At 38.3% G+C, this 16,503-nt stretch overlaps 3 protein-coding genes across 3 annotated transcripts; 1 reads left to right on the top strand and 2 right to left on the bottom strand.

Moving 5' to 3' along the window:
- The first annotated feature begins 57 nt into the window (after positions 1 to 57).
- On the top strand, positions 58 to 2,346 carry LOC311260607 (uncharacterized protein). The gene is made up of 5 exons (XM_084358656.1): positions 58 to 1,045; positions 1,129 to 1,179; positions 1,645 to 1,725; positions 1,878 to 1,952; positions 2,129 to 2,346. Exons 1-5 carry the CDS (start codon positions 982 to 984, stop codon positions 2,212 to 2,214), a joined length of 357 nt encoding a protein of 118 aa, XP_084214782.1. The 5' UTR covers positions 58 to 981; the 3' UTR covers positions 2,215 to 2,346.
- A 42-nt stretch (positions 2,347 to 2,388) lies between these two features.
- LOC311260604 (cell adhesion molecule CEACAM5-like) lies at positions 2,389 to 10,347 on the bottom strand. Its single transcript, XM_084358648.1, has 11 exons — positions 10,212 to 10,347; positions 9,704 to 10,000; positions 7,766 to 8,047; positions 7,414 to 7,677; positions 6,459 to 6,734; positions 5,434 to 5,685; positions 5,041 to 5,316; positions 4,666 to 4,917; positions 4,252 to 4,539; positions 3,800 to 4,051; positions 2,389 to 3,090 (listed from the first exon to the last, which is right to left on the bottom strand). The coding sequence occupies exons 1-11, from the start codon at positions 10,264 to 10,266 to the stop codon at positions 3,002 to 3,004; spliced, it is 2,583 nt and encodes an 860-aa protein (XP_084214774.1). The 5' UTR covers positions 10,267 to 10,347; the 3' UTR covers positions 2,389 to 3,001.
- A 1,273-nt stretch (positions 10,348 to 11,620) lies between these two features.
- Positions 11,621 to 16,503, bottom strand: LOC311260100 (cell adhesion molecule CEACAM6-like; the record flags this gene model as incomplete). Its single annotated transcript, XM_084357612.1, has 6 exons — positions 11,621 to 11,793; positions 13,035 to 13,111; positions 13,201 to 13,467; positions 13,560 to 13,841; positions 16,046 to 16,354; positions 16,449 to 16,503. The coding sequence occupies 5 exons, from the start codon at positions 16,501 to 16,503 to the stop codon at positions 13,038 to 13,040; spliced, it is 987 nt and encodes a 328-aa protein (XP_084213738.1). The 3' UTR covers positions 11,621 to 11,793; positions 13,035 to 13,037.

Genomic DNA, 16,503 nt, shown 5'->3' on the forward strand with positions numbered 1-16,503 from the left:
TGTTCAGATCATATCAGTGCTGATACAGAGTCTGAGGCATTGATAGCCACTGATGCAGTGATTCATTTTTATGCCTCAAGACTGATCACTTACCCGGTTCGCCAAGAGTACACATACACATATTAGGCCTGGAAGACATTTATTGCTTTTGGTTGACTGGTTTTGTTCTTTTCTCACAGAAGTGGAGAGGTTCATTTCTGTAACTTGAGGAGGGTGGACAAGTCTTGCTTTGCTCTAGGCCTGTGCCCAGCTTTGTTAGGATCAGTACAAGACAGATACTTTTTCCAGCATTCTTCACACAATACAATACCTCATACCATTTTGGTTGATTATAGCAAGCATGATCTTACATGTGACAGTGTTGAGACGACTGATATTTAGCACCCATAATTGTGATTGATTGTAAGCCTGGAAGGACTTTATTATTTATGACATGCATTGGAATGAAACACAAGCAGGAAGTTCAATGAGCATTAATGTCCTTTTTATATCTCAGTTTCCTTGCATGTTTAATGAGTGTAAAAGTATATTGAAGACATACTTGATGTCAGGTTTAATGAGTAAGAAAAAGGATAAAGGTCAAATATGTATGTGACATTTAACCATTCAAAGTAAAATCATAACAACGAGACTGTGAGAAAAGCTTTAACTTGAGACTTAAAAACATGGATTTTGGCATTCAAAGGCTTTCATGCATGTCATGTGGGTCCCTCACTTTCTCACAGCAATGATCCATTACTCAAATCTACAACCAGGTATTTTGGCAAAGGTCTGTATTTCTTATAATTCACGTCCACCCACTGTAAAGGTGCTAGTTGGGCAAGGCATGCTCCGTATAACTGAGTCAACAACGGCTTTAGTTTCAGATGTCAACACCATCCTTTATAAGGAGGCTCAACAACAGCCATTTTACTCCCTCACTGGGACTGAAGTTAGTGTGCATGCAGGATTTCTTTCCCTGGACTTATTGTTTTGTACAACATGGGATCAAGAATGTTTTTGCTGCTGGTTCTTGGACTGCTTATTTTTACCGATCACAGCCAAGGTATTGTAAACTTTATCAGAATGAGATGAGGTTTTTTTGTAAGTTTACATCCTGTGTTTTATTCTGTGATTTTCTTTTCAAAGGTCTTCCTGAGACCCATGAGCGATCCTTGATTGCCAACACATTCACTGATGGTACGTGAGATTAATGTTTAAAACTAATTTTCACAAGATTGGTGCATTAATATTTATCAGGTTTTTTTTAACATTAAGGGGCACTTTGTAACTTCTTCTCAACCTTTATTCTTGAACTGTAGGATCTCTAGACGGGCAATTGGCTCTTTTTTTTAACTCAAAAATGTACACCTGTTTTTCTCTAATGTTTACACATATGACTTTCAAGTATGTTCGGAAAGTTTAAGACTTGATTTGTAAACCCTTCACTTCTCCTCTAGTTGGACAGAATTAGGATTAAATTGGCCTTAAACTCCAGTAGTCTGAGCCCGGCCCGAGCTCTTGCAAACTGCTATTCCTTTCATCAGGAGCTCTTTCTCTCTTTGTTAATAAGCCCATGAAAAAATTGCATAGTGCACCTTTAATTTAAAAAAAAATTGTTGTTATTCCTTTATTTTTATGTTTAAAATATCATTTGTTTTCTAGCCCCTGACACTGAAAAACCACTGACTGTTGCAAATCTAATCAACACTCCAAGACAGCACAACAGACGGTGCAACTGTAAAGGTGAAAGCAACATTATTAAAGTTATGCAGTAAACAAATTACACATTCGGTTAGCGTCTACTCAGATTATATGTAAAATGAGCCTCAGTATTGGCAGAGTGCATCATCCTCACCCATTCTGCTCTTTTGTCTCGGTGTATTTGGGTCACCCAGGAAAGGAAAGAGAGACGGCGAGTCCACGCTGCCTTTGTCAGGAGTCTGCCAGACGCAAAGGCAAGCTTCAGAAATGTGAGTGGATTCATAATATGATGGAGTTAAACAACCAGTAAAGAGTGAGATAAGAAAAGGACTCTTCGAAAGTGTTATAGTGATATTGATTTTAAAAATATTTTGGAAAAAAAAACGTAATGTTTTTTTCTTCTAACCCTATTGCTCTACCTGTCTCGATTTCATCAAACCCAAAGTGAAAAGATGGTGCCAGAGGAAAGAAAACAAGAATCTGAAGAAATGCAGAAAGGGCAAGAATGTCATCCCCAGTTTCCCCATGTGAACAACACTGGAGGACTCATAGTATATGTGTGATGTTCATGCAGTAATCACTGTAATAAATTTTCCTTTGTATACACGATATATTTCTTATTAAAAAGCAAATGTTTTGCAAAAAAAAGTTGTCACGAATCAGCACAAAGACAGTGTATCCTCCTCAATAAAGTCCCAACAAAATTGATTGTGTTGATATTTTATTGATTAACAAAAAAAATGCCATAAATCAAAGCATGATAAGATTTACATTTACTTACAGTTCTAATATTATCACACACAAAAGAAAAAGTACAGGTGATCGGAATGAAGAATTGCAATTAATAGCAAAAGAGTATAAAGGTATTTCAAAAGAATACAGTTGCATTGTTTCCTCTTGTTAAACTTTGGAAATATTTTTTATTAAGGGCCTAAACAACAGCCACCACACAGTAACTACTTTCACTTGCTAATGATGATAAGATTTAACATAAAAAGCTAAACAGGCAGTGCAATCATAATAATAATAATGACATTTGTCCCTCTACTGTCAGTGTACATGTGACTATTCAGTATTGCACATAAATGAAAAATGTAATTCAATTAAAGGAAATATCAAACAAAAACTGAAATCAAAGACTGTCACACTTCGACATTCACATTCTTCTTTGCCTTTCCAGTAAAACACACAAGAATTGTTAACACGGCATCAAAATATTGACTATACAGTCCCTTCCCTTTTATTTTACACTAAGATTATTGACTGGAGAGGGAGCAAGAGGCATTTCAGCCTCACTGGATCTCTCAGTGAGGAGGACTCAGTCGAACAGCACAGTGGCCGACAAAGCAAACAGACCCATCAACATCATACTGCCTTGGGATGGGATGTGGAGGGCGGAGGCGTGAGCTGAGAGGGAGAGAGAGATGGAAATAAAGACCGATAAAGAAACATGTCTGTTGTTCTTAAGTGAGAAGAAAGTTACATTTAGCAGGCAACAATATGAGAGATCTTTAATTTTATGGCAGTTATTCTGAGTAGAGATTCAACAATAAGTCGATTAATCGATTAGTTGGTCGAAAGAAAATATTAATTGCCAAATATTTAGAAAATTGATAAATTTCTCAAGCAAAAATGTAAAAACATATGCTTGTTCTAGCTTCTTAAATTTTCTTGAAGAGACTTTGGGTTTTGGATGGTGGGTTGGACAAAAGAAGCAATTTGAAGACATGACTGCAGGCTCTGAGAAATTATGACAAGAATGTTTCACAGTTTTTTTTACATTTTATAGACTAAATGTTTGTGAAAATAATCCCCTTAATCAATAATAAATAATTGTTAGACGCAGCCCATTGTCGGCAAAATTATTTATGAGGATTTAGTTCAAATATTCCACTTTATAAAGCCAACAATTAACTTTTCCAAAACAAATCAAACAAAAGAAAAACCTAATTTTGAAATGATCCTATTCAAGTTTTGCATCGTATTTCAACCATATTTTGCTTGTGCGCTCATCTGATATCACACACTTTTTTGAAGACCATTAAAGAACCTATTATGGAGATTCTGTAGGGACCATGTCAAAAATAAGGAGAGAGGAGGAGTAAGGCTTACTCACCGAAAATGAAGTCTTTGGTCTTGTACATGGTGATATTGGTCACAGGGTTCCTAGCCTTACATGTGTAGTTCCACTCACTGCCTTTCTGAGGAATGAAAGTGATTTCCGAGCCAATCGTTTCAGGTAAAGACTTATTGTTAACGAACCAGTAGAAATCACACTCTGGCCGTGAATCAGCATAGCATTTCAGAGACACCATGGAGCCTAATATTAATGGCTCTGGACCCAAGATTTTCACACTCAGAGGGCCATCTGCAGACAGACAGAGACAGAAATGGTCAGAATTATGTTCGATAAAACGATGAGTATTGTAGCGCACATCTCTCCCTCTCCCTCTCTCTCTCTCTATATATATATATATATATATATACACTGAATTCTTAAAAACCAGTAACAATGAACTGAATGAGTTTGAAATAAAAACACCCTCCATTGTTTCCTACAACACTCACAGTTCACCAGCAGCATGTACGGGGGGCTACCAAGCTCGGCAGCTTTACTGATGGCAACACATTTATACGTCCCGTCATTGTAGAGTGTCACTGGAGTGAGGTGCAGCGTGTTGTTTTGAATGTGGTAGGACATGTTTGCTTTCTCCATGGAAGTGTTCATGTTGAGGTACATGTTGTCCTTCATCCAGTAGATCTTGTCGTAAGGCCCAGTGACCTCACAAGTGAGAGTGAAGTTTTCATTGTTTATTGGGACTGTGTTGTTTCGGATCATCACTGACGTTATAGCCTCTGTGGACACAAAACATGGTAGAAATGAGTATTTGGTCATTTATACAGTCAAGCTGCATACATGATGATCGGATGTATCTATATTTTCGTATCAATCCGCACAATGCTATACTTGAGTTTTCTTACCAATGACCGTGAGCATCTTGGAGTTTGAGCTGTTCTTCCCCGTCACATAATTGGAGGCCATACAGGTGTATACCCCACTCATATTGAAAGACAAGGGGCCAAGTGTAAGCATTGAAGTATTGGCCACCTCGGAGCCATTGTACCACCAGCTGAAATAACTGGTGGGCACTGACTTGGCGGAGCAGTTGAAGATAGCGGTACGTCCTGTCTCGGCATAAGCTGGCCCATAAATGATGGGTGTTTCTGGTCCAACTGCAACAGCAAAGGACACAGTAGGATCTCATGGAACTACTATATATTTATTCCAATAACTTAGGATGATGCACACTTTATAAACTCTCTGTTTAAAATATTCAGTGAAAAATAAAAACTCACAGTTCACCAGGAGCTTGTAAGGAGGGCTGGTCATGTTCCCAACAGCATTAATAGCCTTACACTGGTAGTATCCAGTATCACTGTACTCCAGTGTTTTGAAGGTGACTGTCTTGTTATGCATGGAGAAAGCAGTTGTGCCGTCTTCATGCAGCGGCTCATAATTTTTCATCCAGTACACATGGTCAGCAGGTCCGGTCACATTGCATGTTAGATTATAGTAATGACCTTCTATGGCAGGATTCATGGGTGCGTCTACCTGTACATCTGTGATAGGATCTGAGAACAAAGCAAAAATCCACAACAGTTATTTAAATCCCTCCTGATCCACCCTTCCAGTTTGGACACAGGTGACACAATTTGATAAAAACGTAAAAGTAGCCATCCAAGTCTCACCAACAACAGTAAGCATTGTGTACGCAGTGCTGTTCATGCCAGTGACGCTGTTGGAGGCCATGCAGACGTATTTCCCGCTCATGTCTTTGGTAAGAGGAGGTGTGTAGTACTTCGACATATTGGCCACTATAGAACCATTGAAGAACCATTTGTAGGTGCTGGGAGGGTGTGAGTCTGCGTGGCAGCTGAGTGTGACATTGTATCCTGTCTTTGCCACATTTGGACCCATGATCGTTGGCATATACGGTCCATCTAAACACAAGGAAATTACCTTAAACCACCTTCATTGAAAACGTGTTCACATGACTGTCAACACATTCATACAATGCAGAAAAGTACATTAATGAAGATAACCATTGGATAACCTGAGACCAACAATGTGATATTTAGTTCATTTTAGTTAGTGCTGAAGCCTCATATGATTCCTCCTTCGTTAATGATTGCCTCTTTCCCCATCACATCTTTTTATGTCAGACATTTGTGTTTGACCTTCCAATCCACCCTGACATTCTTACTTTGTAGACTGTATTTGTCTTTTACTCCTGCCATTACCGCCCCCTGCTGGTACTGCACTACACGCCTTGGTGTGAGACTGAGCTGATGTATCCACATCAGACCTATCCAGCTGGCAGCCTGGGGCCAAATGCATAAACAACCTTTTTCTGGCCTCTTGATCATTTTGTCAGTAGGCTTATCAGCGAAGCACAAAAATACTCTTATGGCATTAAAAAGTTTTTTAAGGCTGTTGAAGCAGAGGGAATTCAAGAGAATCAAAATGACAACCTTCTTCTACGATTAAAAATGTGTCCTGTACTTGTGTATATATAATGTTTGTTTTTGTTTTGTTTTTTAATTGGGAAAAATAAGTGCAAAAATCCATTTGTTTGCACTTAACATTTATTTATTTATTTTTAATCTGGCCCTTCTGAAAAAGTCGTGGAATGGGCCTAATTTACAGTATTTGATGTGCAAAATATGTCATAAGCAGAGAAAAGAAAGATAGAAGGAGAGATTCAAATACTTACAGTTGACTTCCACCATGGAGGAGCTGCTGGTCATGTTGCTCACATAATTAAAAGCCTGGCACTTATAATATCCATTATCTGACTTTTGGACTGGGTCGAGAGTCAGTGTCTTGTTTCCCATGCTGAAGTCTGTTGTATTGTCGGCGTAAATGAGATTACCGTTCTTCCACCACTGAATTCTGTCCACAGATCCAACCACCTCACAATGCATGGTGAACGACCCGTGAAGTATTGCTGGTTCACCTGTGTGATTCACCATGACTGATACAATTGGGTCTAAAGGATGATAAAGGTAATTGAGTAATTTACATTCACACATGTGAGTTGAGTGAAAATGGCAAATGTGACTGTAAAATTAGTTGCTGACATTTTGAGAAACATGCTTATTTGCTTTTTTGAGTTAGATGGGAAGATCAACACCACTCTCATATCTTTCAGTTATACGTGTATGAAGCTACAGCCAGTAGCCAGTTAGCTTAGCTTAGCATAAAGATTGGAAACAGCTAGCCTGACTCACCCTGACGATAACAAAGCACAGTAGCACCTCTAAATCTCACTTATTACTACATTATATCCCATGTCAACATTTCAGGAAGTCACTGTGCCCAGACAGGAAATAGTCTGCCACATAATCCCTACAAAACCACAGCTTTGTTTTTACACTCACACGCACACAATTTAGCATATTAATTAATGAACTTTAGAGGTGGACTTTGTTTTCTTTGGACAGAGCCAGGCTAGATCTTTTTCCCGGATTCCAGTCTTAATGCTAAGCTAAGCTAACCAGTTGCAGGCTGGTGGTAGCAATCCTCCAATCTAAGGCTTAGCAAGACAGCAAATAAGCCTATACTCCAAAATGTGAAATAATTTCTTTAAAATAGTGTGTCTTTACTGAGATAATAAAATAAAAGAAGCAAAAAAATAAATCTCCAAAATACTTCAAATCCAACCTTACCCAAAACCCTGATCATTGCACTTGTGCTGGCGAATCTGGACGTGACTGTGTTGTGAAGTAAGCATTGGTAATTTCCTGAGTTCATCTCTACAACACTCTCTAGTTTTAGCTGTGGGCCAGAATGATTTAGGTATCCCCCATCAAGCATCCACTGGATCTTCGCTGAAGGTTTGGACTCAGCTGAGCATGTCAGCGTGATGTTAGTTCCTGTCCTGTGGATGTGTGTCATGGGCATGATCGTCATTGTTACGTTGCTTGGACCAACTGGTGAAGAGAGAAATTGTGTTAGGAGGTTGCATGACTGGATTTTGTTAATACTGTTGGCTGAGACCGTTGTCTTGTGAAAACTCACAGCTGATGTTCAGAGGTACAGGGGCGCTCATATCATAGCTGATACCGTTGGACACATTGCACTTAAACGGCCCTTCGTCATAGCGGGTCACCATGGCCATAGTGAGGGTGGAGCCGCCATTGCTGAACTGCACTCCTCCCCCTGCTGTGACCACAGAGCTGCCATTCATCCAAACATAAGACAGGGACGTGCCCTTGGACACAGAGCACATGAGAACTGCTGTGTCATTGAACTCCACCAGGTTGGTTGCGGTTGCTCTCAGAGTTACGTTTGAAATCGGCACTGCAAAGAAGGAAAAAAGACATTTGTCATGCAGTTGAAAGAGCTGATTGCAGGTGACAAACAATGTAATAATAGGTACAGATGGAAAACTCGACCCATATGGACTGAACTGAAGTTTGAATCAAGCCAAAATGTGTATTAGCCTTACTTGATGACAGTTGATTTGATAATTTGTGGTCCAAACTGAAATAAGCCAATAAACCATAACATTTCATCCTGTACCATCATCTGATCAAAATTTTACTTTGCCCGGTATTTTAGAAGACTAATATTAAAAATGTATGGCATCTCCATCAGCCTCAATTGTACTAAGAAGGTGAACTTGAAAAACACCAGAATATATATGGTAATAAGAAATACTTACAAAAGCATTTAGTTACCAGCATTTAAGTACTATATTGCCTGAGTTCAGCCTCAGAGGGCCACTAGATGAACTCGCTAAGTCTTGTTTTACACTGTACTTCTGTTCAAGCGACTAATAACCAGTGGTGCACTGCACTGATTGTATAATTCTGGCGATGACAATGTTTGAATTAACAATTTGACCGATAGTTGATGCCGACACAGATTTAGTTAATTGTTGTTTGTTTTGTTTTAGTTGTTATTTATTCCCCCAAAGGGGAGAAAACAAAGAAAACAACAACAAAGAACCTCCAACAACTTAATTATGTAAAGATAACAGAACTATTGAAAGTAATTTAGCCCTTCATTAAATTATCTTTGAAAGAGCACAAATTCAATTCAAATTGATGAAACAACTTTTAACATAACCTTTTTTTTTTTTTTTTTACATTTTTGGTTTATACCTACTTAGGGAGAAGAAATTCAAACTCCCCAGAACACTGTTTGAAGCTAGAAAGGTGGCAGGGTCCGCCAAATACAAACAGTATTTGGCGGACCAGTAACTCAGAGAGTTTGTTTATTTAGTTTGTTTTGGCATAAAAAAAAAAGTCAGTCAATGAAGGTCTTTTACTTCTGATTTTTTCTTCTTCACCAAAACTACATAGTGCACCTTTAATCATAAGAATTTTTCAGGCAGGGGTGTCACGAGGCAATAGCACATTGATATGCCAGTTCAAAATTGATATGACTCATCAGATTTGCCAATCGGTGAGCGACACGTTATTTGCCGCTATGTCAACGGCAGTCAAAAAGGTGATAGTTGGCTGATACCAATGTTTGATCGATATATCAGTGTATCCCTACTAATAATGTATGTGACAGTAGTGACAGCTACTGCAACAGATACATTATGTTTAAATATGTTAATGTATGTTTGATGATGTAAATTTGTGCAAAATGAGTCAAAAAAGTGTTTTATCAAATCAAAAATGTTCAGCCAAAATGCCCTATTTATTGAATTTGAAGATTGAAACTGAGACTTAAAGGTAACTTGACATGCGACTGTCCAAAGTCAAGGTGACCGTAATGGTGACTTACTCCCACACAGCTCTGTTCTTTTGTCTTGCAAATCAACACTTGAGGTTGAGTATGGAGTATGCAAATACTATCTGCTGATAGATTGCAGTTTTCTTGAATGGCTGAATGAGTATTCATACGTAAAAATGTGATGAGCTTTGTTTAATATACATTTATAGAATGTAAGACAGTATATGAGTGAGTCATGCACATGGGAAGTTACAAAGTGATCCTTACCTTGGACTGACAGTGTCAAATTAGCACGAAACGAATCGAGTGCCTCCAATATGTACATTCCAGAGTCATCCTCCTGTAGTGAACTTATAGTCAGTGATGAAGTGGTTTGATTGAATGTCACCCTGTCACTCCAATCCTTAGTTATTATCACATTTCCAGAGGCTATAAACACAATGAGGCCCCTGTCAGCCGACAACCATATTCCTGTAGCGACACTGGTCTGGCTGTAAAGTGTGACATTGCTGCCCACTGGTAAGGGGTTCTCCGAAGCGTGTATACTCTGGCTATGTGCAGGAGCTAGAAACAGAAAGCAAGTAGCAGACAATATTCAATCATCCTTAATCAAACATTGCTGAAATATTCGTCATCGTACATAAAAAAAACCTTTTTTTTTTTTCTCATTCAAATTTACAAACTCTCTCAGGCTCTCATTTCCTGAACTGAGGATTATTATTATAAAAAATAAAAAAATACAAATGAATTTCAGCTAAAAATAATTCAACCTTACCTGTTTTAAAGGTAATCGTGGCCAGGATTAGAACAAACACCAGTCGAGACTCCATTACAATCTTTTCTCTTCTCCTTTCGGTGGGAACTTTCCTGTCAGCTAAATATGCTTGTCTCTGGCCGTGATAAAACCAAATCTGGCCATATAATATGGTCACAACCGCCTTCTGATCAGCAAATATTTGCTCTACATCAGTCCAGCGTTCTGTTCTCATGTAAATGCTTACCCCTAGTCTTCCATCATCATTCTACCTCACTGCCCTGGCCACACCTTGTTTTGCCCTGCTCTACCAGAGATTGTACAGGTACACAGCAAGGAGTGTCCATTTACTGTAAACCTCAGTCACTCTGCACCTTTTCACCAAACACAGGAGGGGATGGAGATATTTATGAGTGCACTATATGAATTGGCAGAGTAACAAGAGCGAGAACCAGTTTCGGTGTCTTAAACTCTTGATAAATGTTTCTGAGCAGTGTCCTACTCAACACATTTTCCCATAATGCAGGTGGTGTAAACATTGGAAAATGGGGTAAAGACTGCCTACATAAAGGGAAACTTACATAGTAAAAAAAGAAATCATGAAATCAACTAATCTTTTCTCACGACTGAACATGAATATTTAAGCTTTTGATGTTTCAAGTTGTTTAATACAATTGAAAAATCTAGTTTTTATTTTCAAGACCACTTCTTATACAAAACTACCACACTTTATACTTATCAACATGAGTTCATTCAACTCATTTAAACAAGTGTCTAATATATGATCAGCATATTAGCAGACTTCCCAGCATGCACTGTTTGAAAGTTAAAACTCTTCTGAGACACTTCTTTTTCATAGTTTGAAGAAAGATATGTGATAGAAATATGCTGTGTATCCTTAATACATTGTGGGATAAGTTGTTTACTTTCACAATGATGAAAAAGTTTCTAACCATCATAAAGATTAGTGTTGAATTCAGTCACACAACTGAAACAGATGAAAGACTCTGAGTTACATGTATTATCTAGAGGAACTTATGGACTGTAAGTACAACTGAATTATTATTAAGTTTACGTGACTGGAACAATGTATTTATTTTGAATACTCAAGAAATTAATACGTTTTGTTTTAAACACAAATAATTACAGCAGTTCAGATATATTTCATAAATGCAACACAATACACAAATGGCCAACAAAGACATAATAGTACAAAACCTTAAGAGCCTATGCAGTAGTTATTGTATTTGCAGACAAAGGTTGTAAAATTAATCTACCTGTACTTTTTGCACATTGTGTGTTTGAGGTATGTGGGTGTGGTTGTGTATTCCTGCTCACTTTGTGTACTCCTTATCAGCCTTTCAATTCATTGTTTGATGAGTGAACATATTACAACATACTTGGTCAAATAAAAGATGACTTGACATCAGTAATGTTAATCAGATTTGCTTGTTAATATTTATTTTTTTCCCATAATTTAATTGTTGAATCACAAAACAAAAAACATTTCAAGACACACAGTAATGGTTTTGAATGCTGTATTGGTTCAATGTGCAAGATTTATGTCGTTGCAGTTGTCATGGACTGAATGAGCCACCAGCATCTGTGAAAGAAAAACAGTTAGTCATTAGTTAGTCAAGTTACAGTGTTTGTCTTCACAGTATTTCATTTTCTCACACAAACGCGCTCTTATTCATACTGTACACTCCTTTTCCTTCAAAACGTAGTTAGTGAATCGCATTAGTTGTGCATACACCTGATAGGAGACAGACAGGAGTCTATGAATTGCAGGGTTGATTCATTTGGCATTGATTAATCAATCAAAATCTTATCATGAAATTTTAAGAAATTCACTGGTTCCAGCCTTTTAATGGTCTTCAATGATAATAAGCGGGTTTGGATTTTGGACTTATACTTACTTACTATAGTCTTTCAGTTTACATTAAATCAGAATCTGTCATGACTTTTTAGACCTATAAAAGTTTAAATAACAGTATAACAGTTTATAACAGTTTGAAATTGTGTTGTCCTAAGATAAGTTTGTTTATTTAGTCATGAAAACAGAGATAGTTTGTTTAGGCATTAAAAAAAGTCTGTCAATGAAGATCTTTCTCTTCTGATTAAAATTTCTTCCCCTAAACTACAAAGTGCACCTTTAATAAATAATCGTTAGTCGGTAATAAAAATAAGTTCCAGCCTGTGAAAGTCATTTATGTCAGTTATGTCTCAGCAGGAAGCAGATTGGACCTTATAACTTCTACCTGCTGCACATGTGTAACCATGTGACTCATTATATTATATTCAAGATTTGAATATATTCTGAATTCAAGCAGAAATGTCATCACTTTGAAGGGATAATTTTACCTCTTTTTCTTTCTTGAGATAATGTTTTTTTTAAGCGAACTTTGCAGAATTTAATGTCAATCTGTAAATTATAATCATTGGTGGGGAACCTGAAGATTTTAGTTTGTGATCAATCTTGAAAGCTTCTCAATCTACTTTTCAGCAGAATCGTAGTAAGTTGCAGTTTTTAATGTCGTCTTACTTCTGTTTCCAGACTGCATATAACCTCACTGACCCACAGATCCAAGCTATGTGAACAAACCAACAGAATGATACAGTCAACTAGATGGCCGTGCTGATTTTACTTCATGTCGCTCTTAATTGGATGATGTATTACAAACAATGCAAAAATGTGAATGAGGAGCTTGTCCCAAAAAATGATCTATAGTTATTGTGTTGTCATGGTGCAAATGGAGAAACTATAATTCAAGTCTGGCTATAGTCTAGAGGGCATTTCAAAATTGAGAAAAAAGATGGTAATATAGATATTTTAAAACTTGCCTTTTAGAAGAGGCGTCCAAACAATAACAGCAGAGGCAGGAGCCACACACTGACTGCCTGTTGTTCTGATCCTGACTCTGTGGAAACAAAGCAAAGTAAAGATGAAGTTGGGAGCAGATGGAGACATATGATATGGAGGTTGATGTCAGAATACAAACAAACTCACTTGATATCATGATGTTTGTGGTGATGTTGCTGTTCATGTTGGTGTGATTGTTGAAGGCCAGACAGGAATATGGACCGCTCTGGTCCTCACTGACATTGAACAGCTCCAACAGTGGACCTGTGGTGTTCACAAGCTCTCCTCTGACAGCCCAGTGGAGCAGAGCTGGAGGATTGGACTGAGCTGAGCACAGCATGGTCAGATTGGATCCAGATGAAAAGGAAGTCGTGTTATTTCCATTCACTGTTAGGGCCATGTTATCTGGACCATCTGAGAAAGAGACGAGGAGAGGCATGCAGCATTTTAGAGCTTTGATAGTGAGACTGGACAATTATAGTACACATGGGGGGGAAAAGACTCACAGCTGATGGTGAAGTTTAATGCATCACTGGTGCCATTACTGACAGGATTGAACACACGGCACATGAACGGTCCCCGGTCATAGCGGGTCGCGTTGACTAGAGTGAGAGTGGAGTTTCCGTCTGTGAGCTGAACTCTGTCACTGGCTGTTATCTCAGAGCTGCCGTTCATCCAGAGGAAAGAGAGAGAGGATCCAGTGGAGACGGAGCACTTGGCGACTGCTGAACCGATGAACTCCATCAGGTTGGTTTCATTCACGCTCAACGTCACATTTGAAATGGTCTCTGTGGGAGACAAGCGGAAGAGACAAGGTTCATGATGTGTCAACATACTGTACACTGTGAGGATTTGTTGTAGGTAAGCAATGGAGGAACAGCATCCATACAAACACTATATGTCAGTGCTAAATAGGCCTGTATTCTGTTGCCACTTTGTTAGGTACACCTGTGCAATCTAATGCCCTCTAATATAATATCTATCTGCACAAAGCTCATAATCTTAAGTGCTTGTTTACACAGTTTGGTCCTGTGGACATAGTTGAAGGTAGTGTTGGAGTACATTATGTTAAGAAATGTTTCTAAATCCCTTGTCCTTTCCATTTACATACACGAAGAGCGCAGGGTATTAACACCTCTCAATATACTAATGACAGTGTCAGTAAAAAGAACATTACATACATCAAAAAGTGAAGATTTTTACCTCTGCCAAGGAGGTTTTACCTGTGTCTGTTTATTGGTTGGTTTGTCAGCAGCTTTACACAAAAACTACTCAATGGATTTCAATGAAACTTGGATGTAGGATGAGTCTTAGCCCAGAATAGACCCCATTAACTTTTGGTGAGGATCCAGATAAAGGGACAGATCTAGGAATTGTTTCTCTCTTTCTTTAACACATCAAGAAAGAGACATTTTTTTTGACACACGGATGGAAAGAAAGGCATATTTGGTGGCTGGCATCTATGAGTAAGTACTCATAGTTGACTTTACTTTAAGAATAACTTACAACTTAGAATTATTAGTCTACTTTACTTGGTAATTACATTTTCCTCCAGCACCCCTGTGACCCTGAAAACGATAAGCAGTTACAGACGATGGATGGATGGATGGCAGTTATTTTTTTGGGGTACTTTTCATTGGGTACTAATTAAGCTCTTTCAAGTATAATAATGATCACTAAAGCATTAGAAATATTTTATTGCACATTAAAAAAGGTATTTGTTATGACTTATAAACTCTGTAAAAAGACTGCTTTATAGAAAGTGGTATAACTCCAAGTGCAATGAAATGAAATATTTACAGTATTTAAGTTACCTATCATGTGAGATAAATATGCAAAACATGGTACACAACATACTGATGGAACACAACATACTGATGTAACTCTAGATAGATTTGGTTTTAGATTTATTGACCCAGCATGAACAGGCTTGGTGGAAACTGAGGGAACCGACCAGATAAAGGTGAGACTTGCCAGACACAGAAACTGTCCAGACGTCATGTAAGCAAAAGGGCGACAAAACCAAAACACACGCAGGCTCTCACAGCAAACAGAGAGCGGCAGTATTAAAGTTTGCTGTTGTCAGTCCAGATGTCACGAGGCAGAGACACACATTTCTTAAAGAGCTTTCTGAACACTGTACAGAGATCCCCATTTTTCATTATAAAAGGGAACCTGTTTCAGTAAAAAGGGAAGTGTAAACATTTAATCAGCACATTTTTCGCTGCCCTTCCCATGGTCATTGCAATGAGTTGCAAAAGATTCTGTACTGATAATGTTCACAGTTTCTTTTATACCTCCACATGTTTATTTTTATGTTCTAATCACATTTAATGTAATACTTCTTGTTTTAGCTTAGTTGTTTGGCTGTTGTCCTTATTTGCCCTTAAGATGTATACTTGTCCTGTTTTGTTGTCTCTGTCTACACCACTTATTTTATTACATTTTCTGTGTGTCTCTATAATTGTTTCTTTGTTGTCTCTACATCATTTTACATATTTACATTTATGGGTTAATCAGATTCAATAGAGTATGTGACATTAGCACGACAATCTTTAAATGTAAAGATTCTTTAAATATGTTTAGGGAATCGGTGTATTTGGATTAAAAGAGAAACTATACAACATCCATGTGATCCATCTCATAAAGCATATTTACCCAACAATACCCGCAGCCTCCTTCAAAGCACTAATCCGACTGGAGGTCGGATGAGTGACAGGGTAACAGGAATCATGAGTCATGCTTAAGTTAACCTAACCCTAAATATATGATAGGTACACGTATTATAAAGTACCAGTACAACTCGAACCAGGAATATTTTGACTATTTGAAACGTATCAAGAGAATAAGTTGTTGTGACTGTTAAAGTTCTGATAAAAACACCTCTCAAGTGGACAGTTTGTGAGCTGGTTTCTAAGAGGCTATGAAGTCTCCAATGGATGAACTATTGAATACTCCCAACCTTGATTATCAACTGTTTGTCCAGTCTTACCCACAACAGTGATGGAGGCATTGGCCTGAAGCTGGGGGTCAATGCCCCGCACTACGTAGACTCCTGAGTCTGCCACCTTGACAGAGCTCAGGGTCAGAGCTCCAGTGAGGACGTTGACTGACGCTCTGCCGGTGTGACTGGGGAAAACTGCCTGCTGGTCTCCGATCCAGGTGAGGATGACGGACTCTCCCACTGCCCAGCTTCCACTTTTGATAGCCGTAGAAGGAGACAGAGACAGTGTCACATTGCTGCCGGCTATAGCTGGATTGATGGAGGGCTGGACCTCCACAGCACTGGAGGCCAAAACACCTGAAGAAGAAAGCAATGTTTATTATTTAGTGGAAAATCTTTTATAACAGCATAATTAAGTTATCACAAATCCATCAACGTCAGCAGAGCCTACCTTGTAGTAAAGCCAGCAGTAAAATAACAGAGGTTCCCTCACTTTTCTTCTCCAT

This window comes from Pagrus pagrus (assembly GCF_965226575.1).
Source record: "Pagrus pagrus genome assembly, chromosome: 7".
Classification (NCBI taxonomy): Eukaryota; Metazoa; Chordata; class Actinopteri; order Spariformes; family Sparidae; genus Pagrus; species Pagrus pagrus.